Source organism: Hemicordylus capensis, chromosome 1 (assembly GCF_027244095.1).
Source record: "Hemicordylus capensis ecotype Gifberg chromosome 1, rHemCap1.1.pri, whole genome shotgun sequence".
Taxonomy (NCBI): domain Eukaryota; kingdom Metazoa; phylum Chordata; class Lepidosauria; order Squamata; family Cordylidae; genus Hemicordylus; species Hemicordylus capensis.
The window spans coordinates 453,251,703-453,276,062 of record NC_069657.1 but is presented as its reverse complement, the minus strand read 5'-3'; the positions used below and the strand labels follow the sequence as shown (position 1 = coordinate 453,276,062).

Genomic DNA, 24,360 nt, shown 5'->3' with positions numbered 1-24,360 from the left:
GGAAGGAAGGAAGGAAGGAAGGAAGGAAACCAGGTTTTTGTACTGAAGCACAGGGAAAGCCAAATGATAGCACCCTCACGGCACTGTCTGAACCCTTCAGTTCCAACTGGCTCACTATTATTTCATGTTCCATTCCTACTCTGTCCAACAAGTTTATGGCAGGCTGCAAGACTCTGCTGGTGATACTCTGTAATGCCACAATTCTGCATTGATTTAGACCAGGGTTCCTAACTTTGGGTCGCCAGATGTTGTCAGACTACAACTCCCATCATCCACAGCCACAATGGCCAAAGGCTGGGGATGAAGGGAGTTGTAGTCCAACAACTTCTGGGGACCCAAGGTCGGCAATTCTTAATTTACATAGTCAGATAGTCCCTTCCAATGAGCAATGACAAAAAGGTCATCACGAGATTGTGGGTATCCAGTGGATTTAATGTTTTCTGAAAGAACTGAGTAAGGACTCCACAGATGATATCCTTTTCGCCGTGCTCAACAAGTGGCAACTGTGGAGCCTGCACTGAATTGACCCGTTTAGACTATTTTCATTTGGCGAATGCAAGAGTCAGTGCTCTTTGGGTAGAACCTAGTGGGTTCTCTCCCTGAGGTTTAGGCTGCCAGAGAGTATGTGATCGGTCTCCCAAAAAGGATCATCATAATGGCAGACAAGGAAGAACTGATCCATTATTTGTCTGGAGAAACTTTTGCCAAATGACTGGACACCAAGGTCAGATTTCATTAAGCTAATTCTCATCAGACGCTTGGAGAACATTCTGCTCTCTGCCTTAGTTGGCACAAGGTCGTTGTACGGATGGCTCAGCAGCTTCCAAAGGATTCTCCCCCTCTCCTTCCACTAAAGCCCTGTGTTTTGCCATTCACCCACTCGCCTGGGGTGAGCAGAAACCAGTCCAAGGCAAGCAGCTTGGGGCAAATCTCCTCCCTGTACTTGCCCCGAAGCCCCACCACTAGCAGGCTCCCTGAAGTGCTGCCTACACTGTGTGCAGCTGTTGTGCCTGCTTTCTTCTCTTCATCACTGCTATTTTTAGTCAGAGGCATGCTGTCCAGTACTACTGCAGCTAGGGTGTTGTGGCATCGGACCCTTTTACGGGGATGGTGGTTTGTTTGGGATGAAGTCTTGATCATTGCCAAGGTGCCCTTGGTAATGGAATCTCACCGAAGCCTCCCATCCTGGGGTAGAATGCTGCGTTAGTTGCAATAAATATCTATTTTCATCAATCCGAGGTCTGAGCATCAGAAAAGCAACCGCAACGCCACCATCGCAGAGTCTACGTTTAGAAACATTCAATGTGTTGTGTTTGCTAAATTTGTACTTTAACAGATCTTCCTTCTCAGCACTGATGCCAACGTACCCTTCCCTCTGTCTTACACATTCTAACAAAAACATAAATCAGAATGTTATCTGTTTTCAGCCGCGGCTCTTGACACACAGCTCAACGCTCTGCAGGGCTAACAGGACTGAAAATGTAACTTTACCAGACTCACACAACTTGTGTGACAATTCAGGTGGTTGATTCAGCATCTGGCCAAAGTTTTGATTTGACCCATGTTCATCACAATGTTGCAGAGCAGATGAACAACCAACCAGATGCAGGCGGGCAAAGCTGCAAGCTGGGTACAGGCTGCAGAAAACGTAACCACTTCAGCACATGCTGAACACTACTTGAACCAATTCAGCCCTACCCGCAACGTACTGATTTGGTCATGTGAACTGGCCAGTCACAGACATCTCTCTGTAACATTTTCAGTTAAGCATTACCTACTAGAACCCAATGAAACTGAAGGGTAGTAGATTTAGGACAGATGGTGTTTGGGGTTTTTTTTAAAAACAAAAATACATACATAAATGCTCCATGTAGATCACAACACTCACACTCACTCTCACTCACGGCCTGCTCCTGATGCTTGGAACTGCCTCACTGCTCACCGGTATGATGCCTCCTCTGACTTGCAATATAAATAAAGCTTGTTTTAAACCTCAACCTCCTCTCTGACTTCCTTCCTCTCCCTCCTCCAAACCCACCTCTTCAGTGAAGCCTCTGGCATAACTTGTTAGTTCCGACACCCCCCGGGTAACTAAGCCCAAGCGTGTAAAACTCCAATAATTGCATATACTCTCCCTGTTTCGCCCTATCTCTACAAGTTCCTTGGAACAGGAACCTTTACTCTCACATGCTGTTATGTGCCACATACATTAGCAGTGCTAGAGCTAACATCGGTAGTAACCCCTCCCTGTCCACTCCACCTAAAGCTGGCAAGTTCACCACTTGAAAGCAACGCCATTTCCACACCAGCTTGGACACCACTACCTTCCAGAGTTATAACTTACTCCTAATTTAACTAAGCGTAGTTTAAAAAACCAAACAAACCAGGAAGCACAATGAGAGCATTTCTAAAGCACATTTTACAGGTGAGAGCAGAGAGGTTCAGGGTAAAGCACTCCAGAGTGGGATAAGAGATTGATTGATCCCATTCATTAGGTGGACCTAATGAATTAGTTACCTCCGCCTGGACCTTTGCACACTGACACATGCAATGAGGGATGGATACCGTTGAAGGGTTAAAAAATAAAAACATGGGGGGGGGGAGAGAAACAATGAAAATTCAGGTTATGCATGATCTTCTCCACTTAAAAGCACCAGCATTTGAAGAGACAGTATAGTAGGCTTTTCATGGATCATTTGCAGATATTCCAGAATCCAGCATTCAGTGATAAATATTAGAAAAATGAAAGGTCACTCCAAAGTCACTGCTTCTCACCTACAGCACTTTGTCAGCAGCATGTATGGCATTCATCTGGGCAAAAGGGATCGAATTCAGTGGGTGAGGAATTCCGCCAGGGTTGAGTACTCCAAGTCCCACTGAATCAAGGTAAGAGATTCAAGTACATGCTCAACAATCCCCCATCAAAAACCAATGGGACTTGAACCTGCTTAACTATAGGGATGTGCCCGGACTGGTCCGGAGGCCATTCTAAAGGCCTCCGGACCAGTCCGGACCTGGGCGGTTCGGTTCAGGTGAGGGGGTTGCTTTATGAGCGGGGGGAGGGTTTACTTACCCCTCCCGCCGCTTTCCCGCTCTGGCGCCCGTAATTTTAGTAGTAATTGGGGCGGCAGGATACCTCCCTGTCGCCCCTTCCCCCGTTTCACTATGAAAAGCTCCCAGGAGTCCTCTGCGCGTGCGCGCACGTCACAGAGACGTGAAGCGTGCACACAACATGCGCGCACGCGCAGAGGACTCCTGGGAGCATTTCATAGTGAAACGGGGGAAGGGGTGGCAGGGAGGTATCCTGCTGCCCCAATTACTAATAAAATTACGGGCACCAGAGCGGGAAAGCGGTGGGAGGGGTAAGTAAATCCTCCCCCCGCTCATAAAGCAACCCCCCAACCCAGTGCCGGACCCCAGTTTGGCGGTTCCGTGCACACCCCTACTTAACTATGGATGTGTCTTGTCTATTGCTGTGTCAAACTGTTATAACATTTTATTAAATACACTCACTGCACTCAAGTTCATTTAGGAGCCGTGCTATGCTACTTCAGGGGATCTCAAACACTGGTACCCAGATGACGTGGCACTACAACTCCCATCATCCCCAGTCACAGTGGCCAAAAGTCAGGGATGGTGTGAGTTGTAGTCCAGCATCTGCAGGGGGTGGTGGTGGGTGCAAAGTTGTGCAGCAGTGCCTTAAGCATGGGATCTCAATCATGGGTCCCCAAATGCTGTTGGACTACAATTCCCATCATCCCCAGCCACAACAGGCTTTGGCCAACATCATCTGGGGACCCTAGGCTGGAACCTTGCTCTGATTATTTTTTTATTTTTATTTTTTATTGCACTCCAGGAGGCTATACAGTCTGGTTGGGAATTCCTGCCCAGTGAGCTGGCCTAGAACTTTTTCTGGGGTGTGACCCACCTCCTAACCATTTTGAACTTGCTGTGCGGGTTGGGAGCATCATAAACTGAGCATCCCCACCCATGATCCATGTCAACGGCAGTCACCCAAAGAGGTGGAGAACCTCATTTGCTGACAGTGTTTTGTTTCATGATATGGCTGGGAGGTGGAGAACTCACCACAGAATGACAGAGTCTGATTCTCATTGTATAGGGAAGGATTATGGTGGGTATTAAGAACATAAGAACAGACCTGCTGCATCAGGCCCAAGGCCTAGCTAGTCCAGCATCCTGTTTCACACAGTGGCCCACCAGATGCCTCTGGGGAGCCCACAGGCAAGAGGTGAAGGCATGCCCTCTCTCCTGCTGTTGCTCCTCTGCGACTGGTATTGAGAGGCATTGTGCCTCTGAGGCTGGAGGGGACCTATAGCCACCACACTAGTAGCCATTGACAGATCTGTCCTCTGTGAATTTGACTGTGAATTTGACCTCTGCTAACTGGGCAAAGAGGCACCTTTTAATGTGGTGATTCTCTTTATTTAGCAGGGGGAGAGTAACTGGCCCCATCCACCCCCAGCACAGTACTTCCAGTGACTGTTTTTGGTGTGTGTCTTATGTTTCTTTTTAGATTGTGAGCCCTTTGGGGACAGGGATCCATATTATTTATTTATTATTTCTCTGTGTAAACTGCCCTGAGCCGTTTTTGGAAGGACGGTATAGAAATTATTATTATTATTATTATTTTACAGGTGAAACTCGGAAAATTAGAATATCATGCAAAAGTCCATTAATTTCAGTAATGCAAATTAAAAGGTGAAACTGATATATGAGACAGACGCATTACATGCAAAGCGAGATAGGTCAAGCCTTAATTTGTTATAATTGTGATGATCATGGCGTACAGCTCATGAAAACCCCAAATCCACAATCCCAGAAAATTAGAATATTACATGGAACCAAGAAGACAAGGATTGTAGAATAGAACAATATCGGACTTCTGAAAAGTATACAGTGTACTGTGCTTGATTGGCCAGCAAACTCGCCTGACCTGACCCCATAGAGAATCTATGGGGCATTGCCAAGAGAAGGATGAGAGACATGAGACCAAACAATGCAGAAGAGCTGAAGGCCGCTAACGAAGCATCCTGGTCTTCCATAACACCTCATCAGTGCCACAGGCTGATAGCATCCATGCCACGCTGCATTGAGGCAGTAATTGCTGCAAAAGGGGCCAAAACCAAGTACTGAATACATATGCATGCTTATACTTTTCAGAGGTCCGATATTGTTCTATTCTACAATCCTTGTCTTCTTGGTTCCATGTAATATTCTAATTTTCTGGGATTGTGGATTTGGGGTTTTCATGAGCTGTACGCCATGATCATCACAATTATAACAAATTAAGGCTTGACTTATCTTGCTTTGCATGTAATGCGTCTGTCTCATACAGGTGAAACTCGGAAAATTAGAATATCGTGCAAAAGTCCATTAATTTCAGTAATGCAAATTAAAAGGTGAAACTGATATATGAGACAGACGCCCCTTTTGCAGCAATTACTGCCTCAATGCGGCGTGGCATGGATGCTATCAGCCTGTGGCACTGATGAGGTGTTATGGAAGACCAGGATGCTTCATTAGCGGCCTTCAGCAATTCTGCATTGTTTGGTCTCATGTCTCTTATCCTTCTCTTGGCAATGCCCCATAGATTCTCTATGGGGTTCAGGTCAGGCGAGTTTGCTGGCCAATCAAGCACAGTACACTGTATACTTTTCAGAGGTCCGATATTGTTCTATTCTTCAATCCTTGTCTTATTGGTTCCATACAATATTCTAATTTTCTGATATTGTGGATTTAAGCTTTTCATGAGCTGTACGCCATGATCATCACAATAATAACAAATTAAGGCTTGACTTATCTCGCTTTGCATGTAATGCGTCTGTCTCATATATGAGTTTCACCTTTTAATTTGCATTACTGAAATTAATGGACTTTTGCACAATATTCTAATTTTCCGAGTTTCACCTGTATATCAGTTTCATCTTTTAATTTGCATTACTGAAATTAATGGACTTTTGCACGATATTCTAATTTTCCGAGTTTCACCTGTACATTTATATCCCGCTCTTCCTGCAAGGAGCCCAGAGCAGTGTACTACATACTTGAGTTTCTCCTCACAACAACCCTCTGAAGTAGGTTGGGCTGAGAGAGAAGTGACTGGCCCAGAGTCACCCAGCTAGTTTCATGGTTGAATGGGGATTAGAACTCAGGTCTCCCCGGTCCTAGTCCAGCACTCTAACCACTACACAGCAATTGAATAAATAATAAATAATAACCCCCTTTTAAAGCCATCCAAGCTAGTAGCCATTGCCAAATCCCATGGAAGAGAATTCCACAGATTAATTACGAGCTGTGTTAAAAAGTATGCTCTTGCACATAAACAGTTTCAGCTGATGCTGAGAGAAAGGTGGGGCTCCAGGGCCTGTAATACGGCTATAAGCTCAAACAACCCTGCAGCTCCAGAGCGGGTTTCTTCTACTGTTATAGCTTTGGAAGTGAACGGGCCACACAGACTTCACTGGAAGATACGTGTTCCACATCTGTGGCCCAGAGGATGGCCTGAAGGTACCCAGTACAGTTTTGTCTCCAAGTACGCAGGTTTGATCCTGGCCAGTATGGGTGGAAGACCAGCAGAGAATCCTATGTGTATCTTTAAGCTCTTTAGAGGGAGGGCAATGGGCAGATTTAACAGAGGAGCAAACGTGTTTGAACAGCAGCACAAAGGAAACATTTTCCTGCTTTAATAGAAAATGCTGGAGATCCTGAACTCCTTTAGTAGAGAATAGTTATGCCCTGCCTTGGAGATGAAGTGATAGATATGCAGCATATACATCTTCTCATACATACATAAATGAAAACACTTGGATACAAAGAAACTCAGATTCTGGGGGTTGAGGTCCAGCCTTGAAAATTGAACTTTGCTCCCAAGTGCAAATTAAACTTCTCTTGACAGTACGGTCTTGCTTTAACAGAACTGTCTGATCCATGATAAACAACCCAGCAACGTGACACTAGGAGGAAAATTGTTTAGAGATGCTTTTACTAAGCAGCATTCAGTTTCTTAATGCTACGCTTGGTACGAGAAAAATCTGGCCTCATTTAGGGATGGAACGAGGGTGTTGCTCCTGCTAGGATCCTTGACCAGAGCTAGAGGGTATCTGTGTGGCAGAGCTCCTTCTGTAGATGGAGGCTGTGCTCTTCCAAACCTCCTGATTATTTCTATTAGGAAATTTCGAACACTTACTTTGTAGGTAGCGAGGCTATAAGGTGGATTTAGATCTTGGCGGCTTCCGGAGAGCTGAAAGAGCAGAAAAGAGGAGACATGAAAACGGGGGCCCAGAGCATGCAGCATGGATGTTGCTTGGTGAGTGGGAGGCAAATGGAGGGCCAGAAGTGCTCTCATGCGTGGCCCCTGCACCAGTAGAGAATCCACAGCTGGGTAGCAAATAACTGATTATCACAAAGGTGGCCCAGACTCCTGCAGGAGTTCTGCAGTTCCCTCTTCAACTGGCTGCTCTACAGGAGATGCTGCCCTCTGTATAAACCAGGGATCCTAGGAAGCTGCCATATACTGAGTCAGACCATTGGTCTATCTAGCTCAGTGTTGTCTACACAGACTGGCAGTGGCTTCTCCAAGGCTGCAGGCAGGAGTCTCCCCCAGCCCTACACTGGAGATGCTGCCAGGGAGGGAACTCGGAACCTTCTGCACGCAAGCAGGCAGGTGCTTTTCCCAGAGGAGCCCCATCCCCTAAGGGGAATAGCTTACAGTGCTCACACACGCTGTCTCCCATCGAAATGTAAACTAGGGCAGACTCTGCTTAGCAAAGGGGACAATGCTTATTTGCTACCAGAAGACCAGCTCTCCTCCCAACTCAACCATAACCTCATCTGCAGCAGAACGATAGCTGTCCTGGGTCTTTGCATGGCATTGGTTGTGCTATGTCGGCATACTGGTACCCCTTCTCATCCTCTTCCCAGTCACAAAGGTGCTGGCTGTCCCATCATTGTTCCTTCCTGACTGGCTGTGGGGGACCTGACGGGCCACCACCTTTCAGCTTGGGCTTGCCTCTTCACCAAGACAACTGCATCTTAGTGGGAGTTTTGGGGTTGTTGTTTTTTTTTAAGTTTTCTACTCCACTCTTCCAACACTGTTTAGGGAACTCAAAGTGGCTTCCAGAAAAGATATACAATAAAACACTAAAGCTAAATAATACAATAACAGAACCAACTGTTCCCCAAAAGCCTTTTAAAAGAGCCATTTTTGGAAGGGTGGCATATAAATCAAATACATAAATAAACAGAGCCAGGCCTTCTTCCCCTGGCGCTGGGCAGCAGAGTGTGCAGCACTGCAGGGGATTGCCATCATGGCCAGCTTGTGGGCTTCCCATTGGCCACTGTGGGAAACCAGATGCTGGTTTAGATGGACCGTTGACCTCATCCAAAGGGGCTGGATGGCACTGCCATTCCAGAGGCCCTGTGCTTCATGTCCATCCACCGAATCTCAGCTGGTGGGAGGACCCAGAGCAGGACCTCTGGGGTTGAATGCAGTGTACAGCAGGACACGGGGTGGGGTGGGGAGGCAGAAGATGCCCTGAAGGTCCCCAGGTCCCAAGCCATTGGAGACTTAAACAAGGTAAGCAGCAGCACCTTGGAATTAAGCACAACTGCAGACACTTACTCGGTTCACGTTTGGTGAGCTGAGGCTCTTCCTGTAGAGTTTTCCTTTGCCTGTTAGCTGTTCTTTCACTGCAACCTCCTACAAAAGACAAAAACCCAATAATCACCATCCCCACATCTGCCAGGAAAAACAGACTTGAGCCGAACAATGGCAGAGAGTGTTACTGGTCACAGAGAACAACCTAAGAGATGTGTGTGTGTGTGCATACACACTTTAGAGGAGCATTGCTCCAATCTTTTCCGGGCCTGGCTTCCACACACCCAGCAAGCCCTCTAAGTTTATTCGGCCACCCACACCTCTCGCAGAAGCCAGCACCAACTATCCGTTCCACTGTAGAACATACAGAGATTCTTTCCTTTCTAGGAAGACCATTAGGGGTAGATTCTTTAACTCCTACTCTGAGTCCCCTCAGTTTTCTCTGTTTTAGGGTAAATATCCTTTTTTACTGTCTATATGCTTCGTTTTCCACATTACTTTGTTAATTCTGTGCACTGCCCTGAAGGTTCATTGCGCTGGAGAGTGGGATATATATTTAAGAAACAGGTCAAATAAACACCTGAAGACATAATAGCATTATCAGTCACCCCAATCTTCAACTCCATCTAGTTTCTAGGTTTTTACCAAATGTTCTCTGTACATTTTTTTCTGCAAGCATGCAGATTTTTGTTTTGTTTAGGGGCACAGATTCCCAAATAATGCTCTGAAAATAACTAGATTTAACAGCAGGAGCCACAATCCCGCACTGTTTGTGCTGAAACCCAAGTTGAATTTTGACTCGGCTTTGACTAACCTGGCGCAGCCGATCCAGAGTGAGAATGTTCTCTACGGCTAGCACGCTTCGGAGATACTTCTCTATATAGGCTTCTGAGTCAGCTGAAGCCGCGTTTTCAACATTGGCTGCCATTCTCGCCAACGCTTCACGCTCCTCCACTCCCTGAGCATCCTGGAATGCAGTGAAACCACCTCCAGTTAGTAAAGGCACCCTCGTTAAAAAGGAAAAGAAAAGCTGCCAGGAACATAGAAACTACAGGCAAGAACGTGTTGCACATGCTTCTGGGGATTCTGTGTTGAATTTGTGATTGCAAATTCAGAACAAGAGGGGTCAATCCCTCATGGAGAAGCTCTCTCGGCATTCAGGAGGTCTTGAGTTCAGTCCCCGGCATATCTGGTGAATGGATCCAGACAATACTGGGAGACGGACCAATGGTCTGATTTGGTCTCAGGCAGCATCTTATGTTAAATCATGGTCATTGACAATTCTCATTTCGTGGGATCTTATGTGTCTGTGGCGGGGGTGGCTGGCTATGAGTCTGATTAACCAGATGCCACTTGGAAATAAAAATAGGTTTTGTCTTGCTCCAAATACCAAGTACAGTATTTAACCCTAACCCACACAGCAGTTTCCTGCACTTATCCAAAGTATGGTCAAGCACATCACAAGGAGCAGGAGAAGATCACTGGAGAAGACAGATACACACCCCCTCCCAGCATCTCAATGGGAAGCTGATTGCACATATACAACGAAGATGTAATTGCCCTCATCAGTGAAGTACACAGTCAGCAGACTGGCCGATACCCAAGTCCCGACACAGGGACCTTTTAGGGATCAGATGCTATGCCCATTAAAAAATAAATAAATGTGCTTTTCAAACTAAAGTTCCCAAAGCGGTTTACATATAAATAAATAAAATGGCTCCCTGTCCCAAAGGGCTCACAATCTAAAAAAGAAACATAAGATACCAGCAAAAGCCACTGAAAGGATGTTGTGCTGGGGCTGGATAGGGCCAGTTGCTCTCCCCCTGCACCAATCCCCAAAATAAGAGCAAGCAAACACATCCTAACTTGTTACAACTGTTAAGAGTCTCTCTCGCTCTCCCTCTCTGCAATATTCCTTTGCGTTCCCCAAATATTCACCTCTGGGATATTTGAAACTATTTCAAAGGTGACTCCACAGCCAGGAATGGAACTTCGGTAGGACATTCTTCTTAAAAAGCTCTGAGCAAAGCCCTAGGGGGGGAAGAAATATTATTGCTTCAGATAAATTAACAACACCCACACGAACACCTGTGTTTCTTTTAACATGATGAAGCCAATATGCACAGCACCTTCAACTCAGCTCAACTGAAAAACAGGCCGTTGCCACGTAGCTAAAAGGAAGACAAAATAGGAGGCATTCCCCTTCTGGAAATCCTGTGCCTGGGGTGGGCAACAAGCCAAAGCACACAACCCTCCACCGTAAAGAAAAGTGGGAGCAACTTTTCTTTGCCAACTGAAGGTTTTTTTAGTCAGTCAATCATCTGCCTTGTGAACAATTCATTAGATTTAAATAAACCTGTATAGTAAACAAAACCAAAGCAGCCGCCTCAAAATGCTGAACTGTGAATTAGATTATTATTTAAGAAAAATGGCTACTTGTTATTAGAAGGAAAGACCACCTGTAATATCCTCCCTTTTCCTCTTGGATTACAGAAACACATCACAACCAGATGAAGATTGGTCTGCACTGATCCATCAGCTGAAGCGCCAGCCTCAGGTTCCCAGATACTGCTGGACTAAATGACCTTCAGCCATTGTGGCTTGGAATGATAGGAGTTGTAGTCCAACATGTGAAAACCCAAGGTTGAGAACGCCTGAACCAGTTGATTCATCTACCCATGGAACCCTAAAGTCCTTGTGTCTGGGGATCAGACACAACCTTGGGTTCCAGGCGCTCCAACCTCAGGTTCCCAGATATCGCTGGACTAAATGACCTTCAGCCATTGTGGCTTGGAATGATAGGAGTTGTAGTCTAACATGTGAGAACCCAAGGTTGAGAACGCCTGAACCAGTTGATTCATCTACCCATGGAACCCTAAAGTCCTTGTGTCTGGTGATCAGACACAACCTCAGGTTCCAGGCGCTCCAACCTCGGGTTCCCAGATATCGCTGGACTAAATGACCTCCAGCCATTGTGGCTTGGAATGATAGGAGTTGTAGTCCAACATGTGAAAACCCAAGGTTGAGAACGCCTGAACCAGTTGATTTATCTACCCATGGAACCCTAAAGTCCTTGTGTGTGGGGATCAGACACAACCTTGTGTTCCAGGCGCTCCAACCTCAGGTTCCCAGATATCGCTGGACTAAATGACCTCCAGCCATTGTGGCTTGGAATGATAGGAGTTGTAGTCCAACATGTGAAAACCCAAGGTTGAGAACGCTTGAACCAGTTGATTCATCTACTCATGGAACCCTAAAGTCCTTGTGTCTGGGGATACTTGAGGACCAGAGGAACTGGGTGTGCCTAAGGAGGCCCAGGATGGATTGTAAGTAGGGGAAGGAACTGTCGCTCAGAATTCCAGGAAGTAAGCAAAGGAACTACCCTGACATTTTTTGTGCTTGCATAGCTACAGAAAGCCTGGCAAGATGACTTAAAAATAAATAAATAAAGCCAACCAACTAGTGTGAGCCCCTCTTGTTTTGTGAAGAGCTTGGAGTTACTTCTGCTTTGAATTGCAAACAAGTCTGGTCATTGAATCCTTGGCCACAGAGATCATTAACCAAGAGTGATTTAAGAGGGGCAGAGCCATTGTTTATGCTGACAGGGTGCCTGGCGGGGTTAAAAACCGGACTCCTGAATTAATGCAGAGATGAGTCATTCAGAGTTGCTGCAATGACTGGATGCCGGGGAAGGTTACAGATACTGTTTCGAAATACACATTTGGGTTGCCTATTTGTGCTGGAGAATAGCTAAGGAGCCCAACAAGCTGAGCTGGCTGGATAGGCAGGGCTTGTGCCAATGGCGAGAATGAGCTGAGCATCTCTGGGGACCAGGAGGGTCCACAGCAGAGCGGCTGAGCTGGGGCTTTGCAAGCAGACGTCCCAGGCGCATTCTCAGGCAAAGGGACCCCAAGAGCAGGGCTGGGCAAGACCTCTGCATTCTGCAGACCTCCTGCCAGTCGAAGTAGGCAGGAATGGGGCAAATGGATCATTGGTCTGAGGCAGCTCCTGATATCATGCCGGGTGTGTTTTGATTTAAGACTCCCGTTTCCTAGTTCCTGCCTACTTTGACTGTTTAGCTACTGCAGGTTGTTTAGGTCTCTCCTCCAGCAATCTGGATGGCTTTGCCCTCAAGACAGCTCCTAGCCCAGAGGTGGGGAAACCTGGCCCTCCAGCTGCTGTTGGACTACAATTCCCATCACCCCCAGCCACAATTTACGAAGGGAGTTGTAATTCAACAACAGCTGGAGGGCCAAGTCTACCCATCCCTGGGCTAGCCTCTGCCACACTTTTCCCAGCCTGACCTCAAGGCCAAAGTGGACATCCCAGAAAAAGGCCTGTGTGTTTAAACACGAAATTGCCTCCATTAAGTAGGGAAACGTGTGCATGTCTGATTTTAACAGAGAAAGGGGTGCCACGAGCAAGTGGATGGAGGCTGAACCCTTATCCTCTGCAGCCCCTTTCCTCATGTGTTTTTCTCCCATCCAAGGTCACTTCCTGAGGAGAAAAGTGCACCAGAAGAGCAGCTGCAGAGAGGTAAGCCACCAGAGGGGAGGGGGTGGGGGGAAACTATACTGTAAAAACTTAAGAAGAGCCCTGCTGGATCAGGCCCAAGAAGGCCCATCCATTCCAGCATCCTGTTCCACACAGTGGCCCACCCGATGCCTCTGGGGAGCCCACAGGCAAGAGCTGGATGAGGGCATGCCCTTTCTCTTGCTGATGCCCCCGGGCAACTGGTATCCAGAGGCATCGTCCCTCATCCACACTCTCCTTTTGCTGTTAAAGTTGGACCCTCAGCTCCTTTCTATGCTAGTGGGACTGTCTGGAGCTTAAACACAGGAAACGGCTGCAACCCACTTTCCTAAAGGGTGCAAGCAGAAGTCCTAGCAGTCAGGTGGCAGTGCTTCCTTGGTCATAAGGCGTTCTACTCTTTGGGTTTGGGGTGATGCTGGGGGAAATATGACCCTAATAGCCTACAACACACTACAAGAGGTTGTTCTTCAGTCTCTGAATCACCTTCAATAGAGGAAGAGTTAACAACTGAAGGTCTCTTGGCAAATTCTACCCCTCACCCCCGCCCCAGAGGCTGACACGGGGCTAAATCTGTTAGCCTAGAGGTCAAAGAGAGACAAATCCCCCCCCCCCCACAGCCCAGGTTCCAGTCAGGAAAGCAACACTGCAGCACAGCAACAGAAAAAGGCCCCACCACAAAAGCCGCCGGAACAAGGCTGAGCACATGGGATGACGAGAGATGGGATGGCCCTCTGGCAGCACAGATTTGCTGAAGCAAATTTTGCTAACATGCAGAATACACTCATGAAGGCACAGCCTATCAAATGGCGCCTGCTTTAACAAAAAATCACCAGGGGACGGAATCTCTATTTCAGCAGCAAGGGATGCTGGCAATACGAGCAATCCTCAATCCTTCAGCTTCTCACACACGCCGAAGCCATGCAGAAAGAGACATTCACCGAGATGCCGTGGTGGGTCTCGATGGCTACCCTTCTGGAGCTTCTATGCAGGGTTTTGGTGACTGCCATGGAGTCAGGAGCAAGGAAGAATCAGAGGGATGGAAAGGAAGAAGAGTCAATAAGGCAGGAGAGCTGGCTAGGCAGAAGGACGGCTCCCAGTTAGAGTCCTGAAGGCCACTGCGGGGAGGCACCCCCACCTCCCCAAATCTCCAAGGACAGTACTTGCAGCAGGATTTGAGAGCAAAGGATGGAAGGAAAGACCACAAGCAAAAGACACCACTGGTCCCTTGGGTGTTTCCACTGGAGAGGCTCAACCAAAAGACAGCCGTTTATCTTGGCGCAGCCATTCTTAACAGAAAATAAACGCTTCCTCCTAGGGCTGGCTATTCGGCTTGCGTAATTGATTGGTCGCAGACTGGTCAAATAACAGTGATTTAAAAGCATCGACTTCTTCAGGATTTACAAAACTGGAAACTTTTAATCATCAACAGGTTTGATACTTCTCTAATTACATGAACAACATTAGCTAACTCTTGGGAAACAATGAAATTAACTTTTTAATTGCTTTCGATTGATTTCTAGACCCAAGTCCAGTCCCTCACGGGAGCTTTACAGAGCAGACAGCCAGATCATCCCAAATGGAGAGGGGTTTCCTTGGATATTACAGCAAGAAAGATGGAGCCAGGGGTGCGGATTTTGCCAGTGATGACTACTGAGGCAAGAGCTGCAGAGGACATCGCTGGCGTGGAGAAGGCACCACATTCAATCCTTGGCACCTCCAGGCAGGGCTGGGAAAGGAGGACTAAAGAAACTGGCAGAGAACTGGTCTCTCAATGGCTAGCAGCCATGATAGTCAAATAGAATTTCCATGTCCAGCTGCGGTATGCCCCTGAACACTTTATGCATTCAGCAGCATTGCATATTTCAGCAATTCAGAAGGATCTAGCCTAGATGGATTACGGTCTGAATCAACAAGGTGACTCTTGCAAACTTAGCAGCTTTTAAGAGATGTACGTACCTGTTTGCCATAGACGTTAACGCAGATCCGCTTACGGAGGACCAGCTGCATTTCTGCAGGATGGCTGAGCTGCACGGTCACCCGCACGATGAGGAACACCCTTTGCTCTGCTGTGGCCCCCCTGCTGAGCTGGGCGCAGTCATGGACCGTGGAATCCCAGGACGCTTCTGCCTTCACCTGCAACAAGTCAGCACCAAGCTTGAGTGACAGTGCGTTCTGTGCAGGGATGGATTGCACCAGAAGCCAGCCAGGACACCTTGCCTACCTCACTCTCATGGTGCTTCACGATCTGTAGTTCAAAGAACTCGTCCTCATCTTCAGCAGTCAAGGTCGCATCCCAGCCACCAGCTTCTGGCTCATCAAGGTTATCCTGAGAGCTGAAGTCATCCGCTATGGGGAGAGAGTGAGGGTGGGGGGAGGATCCAGTGAGAGGAGCAGCTGCTATGCAAGAGACATGGAACACCCGCATTGAAAGCTCACTAGCAGTCCCTGAGCAGGTCCCTCCTTCTCGGCCTAGGCTGCCACGCAGGGATGTTGCAAGGGTGAAAAGAAGTAGGAAGAGAACTAGTGTTGTGGGAAAGTAAAGTGTGCCGTTGAGTCAGTGTCAACTTGTGGTGCCCACAGAGCCCTGTGGTTGTCTTTGGTAGAATACAGGAGGGGTTGACCATTGCCATCTCCTGTGCAATATGAGATGATTCTTTTTAGCATCTTCCTATGTCGCTGCTGTCCGACAGAGGTGTTTCCCATAGTCTGGGAAACATACCAGCGGGGAATTTGAACCAGCAACTCCTAGCTTGCTAGTCAAGTCATTTCCGTGATAGCAAGCATCAATTGTCCCCTTTGCTAAGCAGGCTCCATCCTGGTTTGCATATGAATGGGAGACTACATGTGAGCACTGGAAGATATTACCCTGGGGCTACTCCTGGGAGAGCACCAGCATGCTTGCATGCAAAAGGTTCCAAGTTCCCTCCCTGACAGCACCTCCAAGATAGGGCTGAGAGAGGCTTCTGCCTGCAGCCTCTATACAGAAAGGCACTGCCTGTGTGTATAGACAATACTGAGCTAGATGGACCAATGGTCTGACTCGGTAGAAGGCAGTTTCCTATCTTTCCTAAATAAAGATAGGTTTGTGTCAGTTCTTGGGATAAGGTGCTTTGCGTTGAGGGCAAACCCCACTGACCTCACTCACGCAGTCCATCAATTTATGCACCACCTCTCCAAGATGTTTGGAGGCAACTTACAAAATTAATACACACAAACAGTTTTAATGTTTATCTAACAAGCAGCGTTAAAGAAAAGAAGCAGTTCACAGTCCAAGATGGCTAAGAAATGTGGATTAAGGTTTTGGATCTTAGGATTCGGCGACATTAAACCAAATATATATATATATATATATATATATATATATATATATATATATATATATATATTTATTTATTTATATATATATATATATATATATTTATTTATTTTTTAAAAAAATTGATTCATTTCTATACCACCTGAAACGCAAGTTCTCTGGCTGGTTTACAAAACAATAAAAACAGCCAACAAAAGATTAAAACATTTCAACAACTAAAATTAAAAAGTTAAAACTATTAAAACACAATTAAAACAGTGGGACTATTCTCACGATTAACAAAAATCGGGCTAGGAGAGCCTAGCCCGATTTTTGTTAATTGTAAGAACCCTTGAGCGGCTAACCCGCTGAAGTAGCCCACCCCTTAGCCCAGATTTGCAGAGCGAGTGCTCCGCAAACCCAGGCTATCTGCTCATGAGTAGCTGCGCCACGGCTCCACACCGCGGCTACTCGCAAGTAGACCCCCGACTGGAAGGCGAAAAGCGGCCTACCGGCTCCAGGGGTCTCCCCAGTATGCCCTGTGTGCTCGCGCAGCGCATACTGGGGCTTCCGGGGCACTCACGGCCCCCGAGCTCCCCAGCCCCTGCCAGATCCATCTCGGAGCCAGCAATCGTGTGGGCGGCTGATCCATCCGCCCAGGGCTCCCTTCCCGCTCAGAGCCCCAAACCGGGTCTCACGGATCGTGAGACCTGATCTAGTATCTAATTAAAAGCCTGGGTGAACAAATGCGTCTTGACTGCCCTTTTAAAAGTGGTAAGAGATGGGGAGATACTGTTTAAAATGCCTGGGTCAACAAGGGATTTTGCACGCGGTGCTGGAAGGTTGGCCACCCAGGTACCAGGTCTACTGAAGCAGCAGCAGCATCCCACCAAGAAGCCACCACAGAGGAGGCTTGTTCCAGTTGGGTGACCCAACCTCCACGGATAGAGATCCACGCAAAGCAAAACAGCTGCAGATGTCAAAACTACAGACATTCCACAAGATGACTATTAGAGCGGAGAGATTCTGCTCCCGTAGAATTGGTGTAACAAGATAATAATAAGAGAAGCACTGTGACTTTAAGAGGCTGAGAGGTCACCCAGGCAATTGCTAAACATGGTCCAGACTGGACACAGCAACAGGCAGCAGACTGAACTGGCCACAGGAACACAGGAAGCTGCCTTCCTCCGAGTCAGACCACTGGTCCATCTAGCTCAGGATTGTCTACCCAGACAGGCAGCAGCTTCTCCAAGGATGCAAGCAGGAGTCTCTCTGCCCTATCTAGAGACGCCAGAGGGGTGGGAGGAACCTGGAACCTTCTGCACGCAAATGCTCTTTCCTGAGCGGCCCCATCCCCTCAGGGGGATATCTGCTCACACATGTGGTTTCCCATTCAAATGCAAAACAGGGCAGACCCTGCTTAGCAAAGGGGGCAATTCATACTTGCTACCACAAGACTAGCATGGTGGTCTTGCCTCTGTCACCCCTACTATAGCTGGGGAAGGATCAGTTTGGACTGCGGAACCTGGCCCACTGGGCCAAGAGAAACAGGATGTGTTATTTCCACCCCCCACCCCCCTGCAATCTGCTCTACTGTTTCTATCTCTGCCCTAACTAGTTGGTAAGAGCATGGACCCAGATGCTTTATGAGCTCACCGATACTGGTTTCATCCAGCTACGCAAACTGATAAGGGGCAAATGGAACCAGCACCATGGATAGCGCCCTCTGCTCCCCCTGCAACAAGTTGCATGTGCAGGGCCCATTCAGCATGGCATCTTTGTGCTGCACATTCTCCCAAACATCTTTGGAGAAATGGAGGCTCTTTAAGAACAGAAGCAGGGGTGGGTTGGTGGGTGGGCAGACCTAGCTCCAGCCTCCTCAGCACTGCTCTACAGGGCAGCCCTGCTGTGGTTGTACAGACAGGGCTTCTGTTCTAGCCTCAAAGGGTCATTAACCCTCTAAGGCTCAACACAAGAGACTGAACGTCCTGTGCCAGAGTGCTACTCGTAGGGAGAGATGAGGAGAAGGAAGCGCAGGTGCACACAAACGCATGAGGGCTAGGCGAGCATCCCTAACAACTGTCTGCAGGAATGCTGTTACTCCACCCCCCTGACATTTTATTTTATATTTTTATTGCTGAATTCAACATGACATTCAACATGAATGCTTTTTGTATTCTCCTCGTCAAGCCTGTTCATGTCCCTTAGTGTGATTTGTTATCTTATTGCCCTGGTCTGTTCTGCAACTTACCATTTAAGTCCAGGAAGATTACTGGAATGTGTGTCTCCATACCAGGCACAGGCGTCCTAAAAGAAAACACGGGATACAGGCAATGACAGCATATCAACGGAGGTAGATTTAACTCAGGACATGTCCCCTATGATGCACGTCAACTGTATATTATATTCAGGACACAGGCATTTGTAAGTCAAGGCAATGATAACCTTGGCGAATGTGGCTTTATCTTAATTTACTCTTGTAGATGCAAAGGACAATCAGTACTTGCAATGTAGGTTTATTTTATATATTTATCTGACAGATTTCTATACCGCCCCAAAATTGCGGCTCTGGGCGGTTCTCAGCTAACATGGCTTTTGGAAGGAAGGAAGGAAGGAAGGAAGGAAGTTAGTTAGTTCTTTTTTGGTCTCAAATGCCAACTCATTTTTTCTACTTATTCTGCGTATTCATCTATATATGCAAAAACCGTTCCACATTAGTACATCTCTTGCAAGTGGTGGGTTGCAAGTGCTTCAGAAAGGCACGTATCCACAGCTATACCCACTTTTCATAGCAATGTGTAACAGGTGAGGAAGTTTATCTGGGCAAAGCAGCTGCCCTAAAGCCCCTGAAAGTGCTCCTTCTCCTTCACCACTCTGGTCAGTTTGGGGACAGCTGAAGAATTGGCCCTTATTTTGTCTCTGCCTCTGCTAAGCGCTCAAATCTCATAAGGTCCAAAATTGCAAAGGGAGAAGGGGCTGGGCTCAGGATCTGCAAAACCGCAGGCACCCTAGGCGAGAGCCCACCAGTCACTTCGTATTTTTAGGTGTACACTCAAGACGTTAAGAAAACGTGAAGAGTGAGCAACTCTTGCTGGCCAGCATGTGCTAGGTGGGATGCGGGGGCCACAGTGGACTGCAGCTTCCTGCTGGCCCTTGGAAACAAACCCAGATTTTCTTTTGTGTAATGTGTGAAAAGACCCTGACTCTACCCTCACTTTGTTGAAAATAAGCAGGGCTTTGTATAAGACATACGGCATAAAAATGCAATGCAATACAAAACAAAACAGAGGCGCACACCCACCCACTCTCTGCCTCTGGCTTCGGACACTTAAGCACTGCCCACACTGGCAAGGCCCTCATCAAAGCCTTAAGGGCTAGAAACTTACTTTTCTTTTCTTAAACGAAAGCTGACATTCTCAGGAATCTGAATTCTGCACCCAGTTATAATCCCAGTTCTTTTATGGTGCAACTGAGAGATTATGAAAAACACACAGGCCTGAACACAGAGGTCCAGGGCCTCCTCACACATTATGCAGGGAGCACAGCTCTCTGACAGGTACAGTGCATCCCTTTGTACCCTCCACACTTACAGTCTGGAATATGCATTTGGAACAGCTTGAGGGTGCTCCTAAAAAAAGTGATGTGTGAAGCAGTCCTATGAGACTAACGCAATGGGTGAGTTTTTTAAATGCAAATTTTAGCTTTAAACAGAATCCCTGGTTCCAACCTTATCTACAAGGAAGTTAAAAATCTAGCAATCCACGTTTTAAAAATAATCTTTCTTGGCATTCGTATAATACTTTCCCTGGGCTCACAGCACTTCCCATCCATAATCCCCATGGTTGCTACAGGAGCCCTAAAAAGATAGGGCATTATTGTTGTTGCTTCCACAATGCAGATGGGAGGAGAGATCAGACTGAGGAAGGGTCCTGGGAGGCACACGAATCTCAGGCAGCTCCAAGGCGGAAGGGTACAGGACCCTGGAGAGCGCCACACAGGAAAGCGAGAGAGCTGCATAGAATCATATAGATGGATGTTGCTCCAGGCACAGGAGCAGACCACCGGCTTTTATGGCTGCTACCCCGGAAGAATAGACTGGCCTTGCCTCTTAACTGGGGAAGGCTCTGAAATTTAAAGGGGACTTTCCTAATTTTCTAACTGCTGGCCCCAGCAGCACTGAGGGATCTCTGGTTGGGCTGGCAGGTCCTTGAGGGACTTCTCCAAGTGAGAGGATGAAGGGGGAGCCATGTTCTTGGGTTGTGGTAGGGAGGTGGCTCTGGTTCCTCTGGAGTGTGAGGCCTCAGTGGCATGGGGTCAAGGTTGTAGCGTCTTCCTACCACCTTACCCCCTAAACAGTCTGCCTGGACCCTCAAAGGGGTGTGTGTGTCCTGGATCAGGGTCAATGACATGCTGTAGGACAGTGGCCTCCATAGGATGACCCAGGAAGTTAATGGCTGATATTAAATTACAGCTCACATTCTTCACTGGTATGTCAGATAAGCTCTCAAATTCAGTTTGAGAGTGCAGTTTTCTGGCTTATTGATAACTGTAGTTCCTTTGACCCAATGATCACCAGCTAGACTTGAGTCCATCATCAACATTTTGAATGGAAGATTTCATGGCACATTTGCTGACTAAAGAGAACTCGGGGACGTGAAACCCGGAACCTAACACAATGTTCTCATAGATGCCATATCACTAGTACAGAGCAGCCTTTTAAGTGAATGAACTGGGCAATTAAGATTAACATTTTTCTTTTAAATCAGCTAAAGTGCAGTAGCAATAAATATTGATTCCGTTTCTACAGAAGATCATAATTAAACTTTGGTTAATAACTCTGTTGCTGTACGTAAAGAGCATAGCCTTATACTGAGGCTAAAGAAATTATTCAAATGCACTCTTCATTTTTGCAACTTCTCTCAAACCCCTGGCTGGGCAAGAGGGATCTCACAGAGGGAAACAAGGATTTCCACCACACATTTAGCCTTTGCCATCATTTGCAAGAGGGTGTATCTAAGTAGAGGTTTTTGGGGGGCGGGGGGATCTTCTATGGACTCCTGAGATCACCACCTTCCTTTGCTAGCTAAGAGCATTTTACAGCCTATTAAGTTTCATCCCCGCATCCCACTGTGAATATTTATAGGGGCTTAGAGCACCTGGGGCGTTTTAGTTTAGAAAAAAAGATAACTGAGGGGAGACATGATACAGGTCTATAAAATCATGCATGGTGTGGGGAGAGTTGATAGAGAGAACATTTTCTCCCTCTCACATAACACTAGAACCAGGGGTCATCCCATGAAACATGGCCAAGAAGTTTAGGACTGATAAGGAGGAAGTACTTTTTCCACACAATGCATAATTAACCTATGGAATTCTCTGCCATGTGTTGTGGTGACAATCACCAGCCTGGGTGGCTTTAAGAGGGGTTTAGATAAATCCATGGAGTGGTCCCAGCTTCACTGAAGCAAGCTATGATTCGACCACTCCTAAAGAAACCCAGTCTGGGCCTAGAGGATGGAAACAACTATAGACCTGGGACCAATATTCCCTTCCTAGGCAAGCTGTTTGAGCATGTCATGGCTGACCAGCTCCAGGCACTCTTGGAGGAAACTATCTAGATCCATTTCAATCAGGCTTCAGGCCCAGCTTTGGAACAGAAACTGCTTTGGTCGCTCTGTGGGATGACCTATGCGGGGAGAGAGACAGGGGGAGTGCAACCCTGTTAATTCTCTTGGATTTCTCAGCAGCTTTCGATACCATTGACCATAGTATCTTTTTGGATAAGCTGGCCGAGTTGGGTGAGCAAGGCACTGCTTGGAGATGGTTTCGCTCCTACCCCGAGGCCCGTTCCCAAAAGATGGTGCTGGGGGATTACTGTTCAACCCCTTGGCAGTTATGCTATGGGGTTCCGCAAGGCTCCTATCCTGTTCAACATTTACATGAAACTGCTGGGAGAGATCATCAGGAGATTTAGCCTGAGGTGTCATCAGTATGCAGATGACACTCAGTTGTATCTCACTTTTTCATCCAATGCAGGTGAAGTGGTGACTGTCCTGAATCGGTGCTTGGATGCAGTAATGGACTGGATGAGGGTGAATAAGCTGAGACTCAATCCAGACAAGACATGAGTACTGTTGGTCGGTGGTTCCTCAGCTCGGGTGAATGATGCTCAGCCTGTTCTAGATGGCATTGCACTCCCCCTGAAGGACCAGGTTAGCAGTCTGGGGGTGCTCTTCGATCCAGCACTGTCACTAGAAGCTCAAGTGGCCTCTGTGGCTCGGAGCGCCTTTTATCTGCTTTGGCTGATACACCAACTGCAACTTTACCTGGACAGAGATCGCTTGGCCACAGTTACTCACACTCTGGTAACCTCTTGCTTAGATTACTGCAATGCATTGTATGTGGGGCTGACTTCAAGAACAGTCCAGAAACTGCAGCTGGTACAAAATAGGGCTGCGAGATTATTAACTGGGACTGGAAGTTTGATCATATGACGCCAGGGCTTTGTCAGCTGCACTGGCTCCCAGTCCGTTTCCAGGTCCAATTCAAAGTGCTGGTTTTAACATTTAAAGCCCAAAAGGGCTTGTGACCGGGTTACCTGAGAGAGTGCCTTGCCCCATATGTCCCTGCCCATACCTTAAGATCTTAAGATTCAGAGGCCCTCCTCTAGGTGCCCCTGCCTAACGAGGTGAGGCGGGTGGCTACCAGGGAGAGAGCCTTTTCGGTGGTTGCATCCCATTTATGGAATAGCCTCCCCAATGAGGTTTCGCTTGGGTTTGTCACTTTGTTCTTTTAGGCTCCAGGTAAAGGCCTTTTCGTTCACTCAGGCCTTTTAAATTCAGGTTTTTAAATTTGGGTTTTCAGAATTTTTCTGATTTTTAACTAATTTTAAAATGAGTTTTAAAGCTATTTTGTATTGTATTTTCTTTTTACCTTTTTCTTCTTTTTTGTCTGTTATGATTTAATGTGTTAAGTGTTTTTATTTTATGTTTTAATTCTCTGTTGTGAGCCGTCCAGAGAACAGTTTGTTTTGGGGAGGCTAACAAATAAACTTGTATTATTATTAATTTACACAGTCAGACAGGTGTTATTGACTGGTTTGTTTTATCCAGACACTGAGTCCTTCCCAAGGACATGGGATGGCTGAATTTTATTATCAATGTTGTTGATGTTGTTATAGATATTGTCGCAGAATATAGGCTGTTCCCAGTAAAGTTGCTTTTTGTAATTGGCTGATGGTGATTTCTGTGGCCCCTATGGTGTTGAGGTGCTCTTCAAGTTGTTTTGGAATTACACCCAGGGCGCCAATTACCACTGGGATTATTTTGGTCTTCTTCTGCCACAGCCTTTCAATTTCAATTTGTACATCTTTGTATTTTGTGATTTTTTCTATTTCTTTTTTTTCTGTTCTGCTATCCCTTGGTATTGCTATGTCGATTATTTTGACTTGTTTTTCTTTGTTCTCGACTACAGTTATATCCGGTGTATTGTGTGGCAGATGTCTGTCTGTTTGTAGTTGGAAGTCCTATAATATTTTTACATCTTCATTTTCTTCAACTTTTTCAATTGTATGGTCCCACCAATTTTTGGATACAGGTAGCTTGTATTTTTGCAGATGTTCCAGTGTATCATCCCTGCTACCTTGTCATGCCTTTGTTTGTAGTCAGTCTGTGCGATCTTTTTACAACAGCTGATTAGGTGGTCCACGGTTTCATCTGCTTCTTTACAGGTCATGATTTTCCTGGTCTTACGATCTAGCGTCTCTAGCTCTTGCCTGGGTCCAGTCTATTATTCCTGTAGTGTATCTGATAACAGGTATAGCCCAGGTGTTGATGGCTTGTATGGTGTTCCTGCCATTGAGTTTGGACTTGAGGATTTTTCTAACTCTCCTGATGTATTCACTTCCCATTTTTCT

General features: G+C 46.8%; 1 protein-coding gene across 4 annotated transcripts in view; it reads right to left on the bottom strand.

Annotated features, from left to right (window-relative positions):
- KIF13B (kinesin family member 13B) overlaps positions 1 to 24,360 on the bottom strand; it is a 188,833-nt gene that overhangs the window by 34,984 nt on the left and 129,489 nt on the right. For 3 of the 4 annotated variants that reach the window (XM_053248955.1, XM_053248978.1, XM_053248971.1), the window contains exons 29-36: positions 18,697 to 18,752; positions 15,372 to 15,496; positions 15,107 to 15,283; positions 10,556 to 10,648; positions 9,432 to 9,584; positions 8,642 to 8,719; positions 7,208 to 7,261; positions 2,518 to 2,538 (exon numbers count right to left, since the gene is read on the bottom strand). In XM_053248955.1, the coding sequence (XP_053104930.1) occupies positions 2,518 to 2,538; positions 7,208 to 7,261; positions 8,642 to 8,719; positions 9,432 to 9,584; positions 10,556 to 10,648; positions 15,107 to 15,283; positions 15,372 to 15,496; positions 18,697 to 18,752 (757 nt within the window). The remainder of the gene's footprint in view (positions 1 to 2,517; positions 2,539 to 7,207; positions 7,262 to 8,641; positions 8,720 to 9,431; positions 9,585 to 10,555; positions 10,649 to 15,106; positions 15,284 to 15,371; positions 15,497 to 18,696; positions 18,753 to 24,360) is intronic. The other variant, XM_053248963.1, reaches the window with a different exon arrangement.